At 40.9% G+C, this 3,450-nt stretch overlaps 1 protein-coding gene across 1 annotated transcript in view; it reads left to right on the top strand.

Moving 5' to 3' along the window:
• The first annotated feature begins 2,353 nt into the window (after positions 1–2,353).
• ACOT12 (acyl-CoA thioesterase 12) overlaps positions 2,354–3,450 on the top strand; it is a 23,843-nt gene continuing 22,746 nt past the window's right edge. Inside the window, exons 1-2 of the mRNA XM_008935409.1 lie at positions 2,354–2,385; positions 3,298–3,358. Coding sequence (XP_008933657.1) covers positions 2,354–2,385; positions 3,298–3,358 — 93 coding nt within the window. The remainder of the gene's footprint in view (positions 2,386–3,297; positions 3,359–3,450) is intronic.

Raw genomic sequence — 3,450 nt, 5'->3', positions numbered from 1 at the left:
GAAATTTTGCCCTCGGGGAACTCGCCTTGAAAGAAGGTTTGAGCCCGGGAGAGTGTGAGAGTCTGGTGCTCGGATTAGGAGCGGGGATCAAGGGAGTGAGAAAGCTTGTGGGGCTGAGAGTCAAATCGGGGAGAGCGAAGATCGGGGAGGCTGCGATGAGGCGAGTTAAAAAAGAGGTCAGTGAAGGGAACAAAAGGATGGAAACAAGAGACATGCCAGAAAAAAAGAAAAGCACTAATTTAAAAATACTGCTGTATGGGTGGGAAAAAAAAACCCAACCACAAATCCAACCAAGCATGCAGAGCACTCCGTGTCTGGTGTAACTCAGCTATGAAAACTTCCGAAGTCTCAAGCTCACTTTTTGAAGCGAAAGCTGGATCGAAAGCACCAAGCAAACCTAAGGCTCTGCCATCTCTGCCGCCACCGAACTGCAGTTCCAAGTACGGCTGCCCACACTGGCAGTCCTTAACGAGCCTTGCGGAGAGTGGCGGCTGTTTTGGGGGCACTCGTGTCTGGCTGGATCTCCTCGGAACGTGGTGACGGCGGTGTGTCATTGTGTAGGTGCCTGCCACGCTTGGTGCAGCTTTATGTAACCCGCTCTTCTCTTCCCATATAGAAAGACCTGGGATCCTGCAGAACCCAGGAACTACCTGGCACGCAGCAGGTTCCCACTATGATAACTTCTTTTTTTGAGGTTTATTTTAGTACAGAAGAGTCATTTGATTGCAGCCCTGTAGTGATTTATAGTGCTCTTTGTTAAAAGACTCTGAACTGATCTCAGCAACCTCTGAACTTGAGTCTCTGCTCTGAAGTGGTAGAGCCCCAGCTGCTGCGAGGGTTAGTCCTTGCTCCCTGGACTTTGGTTAAGCTGTGATGATCTTCATCAGCTGGGAATCTGCTACAGAAGCTTACTTTCATAATTGCTTTTACTTGGTTATGTTTAGGGCAGCAGCAGTCATTCACACCACGGGGCTAATCCCATCGCACACAAAGCACTTGTAACATCTTTCTTTGGTTTGCTGTTTTGTGTCACAGCAAGCTCAAGATGCCAGGCAGGGATTTGTTTGGCTTTACCATCTCCCCGCAGCATTGGTGCCAGCTGGTAGTGTTGCAAATGTGTGGGCTTTGCACCTTCCTCATTTCATATCCTGATGCTTTAGGTGTGATCCACCTGGCTGGCTGCTTCCTCACTTTTTGAGGCTATTTATGACTGTCACCATCTTACTCATCACATCGTATTACCTGCCACAGTGCTAACTCCAGCCTTTTAGTCATTAGTGACCTCTTCCTTTTCATCATGGTTTGCTGTGTTTTTGATAAGTGCCTTCGTGTCTTTACCCTCGTGTTTTCAAGGGGAATTCCTCAGACACTGCTATGACCCACACACCATCCTCTGACTCCTCCAAGCTTTTTTGTGCGATGCTTACTAAAAACCTTGGGCTGGTTGGGAGCGAGACCTCCTGCCTGTTGTCCAGTGGTATTTTCTAGGTTTCCTACTAGTCCTTTCTTTTGCCTCTGTCACTTAGAAAAGTTTTTGGAGCAAATATTCCCTTTGTTTATACAGCTCCGAGTGTGGTGGAGATTTAGCCTCTGACTTCTCAGTCTAATTGCTCTGGTCAAATAAATAATAAATCACAACAGCTTGCTTTGAAAAATAACTATTGGGCTATTAAATATTAACAGTAAAGAATATGTTTACCTTTTCCAGATTAATTTTCATAATTAATATAAATAAGGTGAACAATTTTTCATAACCAGATGTATCCTAGGCAGGTGAAGAACACAATTCAAATTTTGGTAAAAATATTTTACAATAAGTAAATACTTGGGTTTGATTTTTTAAGGCTTGGTTGTATTTAGTTTTATTTAATTCCTGTGTTTTCAGTACAGTACTACCACACTGGTTTGATGTAGTCAGTATTTACAATATCCTGTTTTGAGAGCAATTGCTGAGATTTCTGTAGACATGTTAATTCTTTGTGGTTCCTTTTGTCCTGCAACATGCTTGTTAGCACTTTCTCACCAAAATTTTTATTTTAAGAGAAAGACATTAAATAGGGCTTTTCAAAATTATTAGGATCATTATTATAATCTAGTCTCATCTCCTGATGTTGCCCTTATTTCATGGTAAATATTAACGTTAATATTATTTGTCTTCTTTTTCTCTAGGGGGTCCATTGCAGGCTTGCATTAAAGTGATCAAAAGCCCAGGAATCTCCTGTGTTTCATCTCTGTCTCTCATACACAAGTATATAGGTGAATAGCTTGCTGCAAATGCAATGTGGTAATTTTGTGTCCATGTGTCTCTTTTGAAGCTGAGAAACATGCTGGTGTGTCTTGTGTGACAGCATCTATGGATGACATACAGTTTGAAGAGGCTGCCAGGTACAGAACCAGCTAACAGTGAAATGTTTTCATTCTAGAGATTCTTATTTGGCAGAGATAAACTGCATTATAAAATGTGAGATAGCAGGCCAATGAACTCCCCACAGTCACAAGGTAAAGTCTCAGAATTACTTTTTTCTATCTGTGATAGCCTGACACACCTAGAAAACAGATCAATTTCACAGGTTAAAAATAAACTGTATTTACTTTGACTTGGCCACCCAGGTGGCAGGTGAGAAACCAATGGCCCAGTGATCTTTGGCTCTAGTTGAAGTGAATGCTGCAGGCATTACTTTTCTCTGCTAAATAAGGGATACATACCTATCACAGCTACTGTGTGGATTTTTTATTGTTGCAAGTGCTCTTTCAGTTTATGTCTTACCATTGCTTTCTTTCTTTTTTTTTTTTTTTCTGTTTTATTACATGAACACATTTTTTAAAAAGTTTTGCATTTGTAATCCCTGAATATTGACTGAGTCTACAAGATAATGCAGGACATTTTGGTTTTAACCATTTTTCATGATTTTCTGAGGAATAAAAGACACTATAAGAGGAAATAGCACATTTATTCCTAAGTTACATCTTTACAGAACCTTAAAGTCATTATTTTGTAGGGTTTTTTTTGTGTGGTTTTACACCTTGTAAGCTGGAAGTTAATGACTGTGTAGATGGGTTGGATGGATATGGTTACACAAACCAATGCACATCTAGTTGTCCTGACTGTGAACCAAGCAAAGCTGTCTGTTGGATGTGGAGCTGATGTAAGTTTGAAACTGTTTGCAGTACAAGTACTGTTTGACACTCTAATCTGTGAGATTTTCTTCACTGCTATTAGGAATATGTAGAGAGCCAGGTACAAGCCCTTATTAAGCTGCATGATTACATACCATAAGATGTTACTCTTCTTAACAGGATTGGACAAATTATTACCATCAGAGCAAAGGTGAACAGAGCATTTAAAACTAGCATGGAGGTAAGAGATTATCATTCTTATTCCTAATGATATTTAAAGAGTAGAACAGAGGTGGGACAAGTAGAGAGGAATGCAGCACGGGTCCAGCTGTA

The sequence above is a fragment of the Merops nubicus genome, unplaced genomic scaffold (assembly GCF_000691845.1).
Source record: "Merops nubicus isolate BGI_N331 unplaced genomic scaffold, ASM69184v1 scaffold27062, whole genome shotgun sequence".
NCBI classification, from domain to species: domain Eukaryota; kingdom Metazoa; phylum Chordata; class Aves; order Coraciiformes; family Meropidae; genus Merops; species Merops nubicus.
This window is presented reverse-complemented; position numbering and strand designations above follow the sequence as displayed.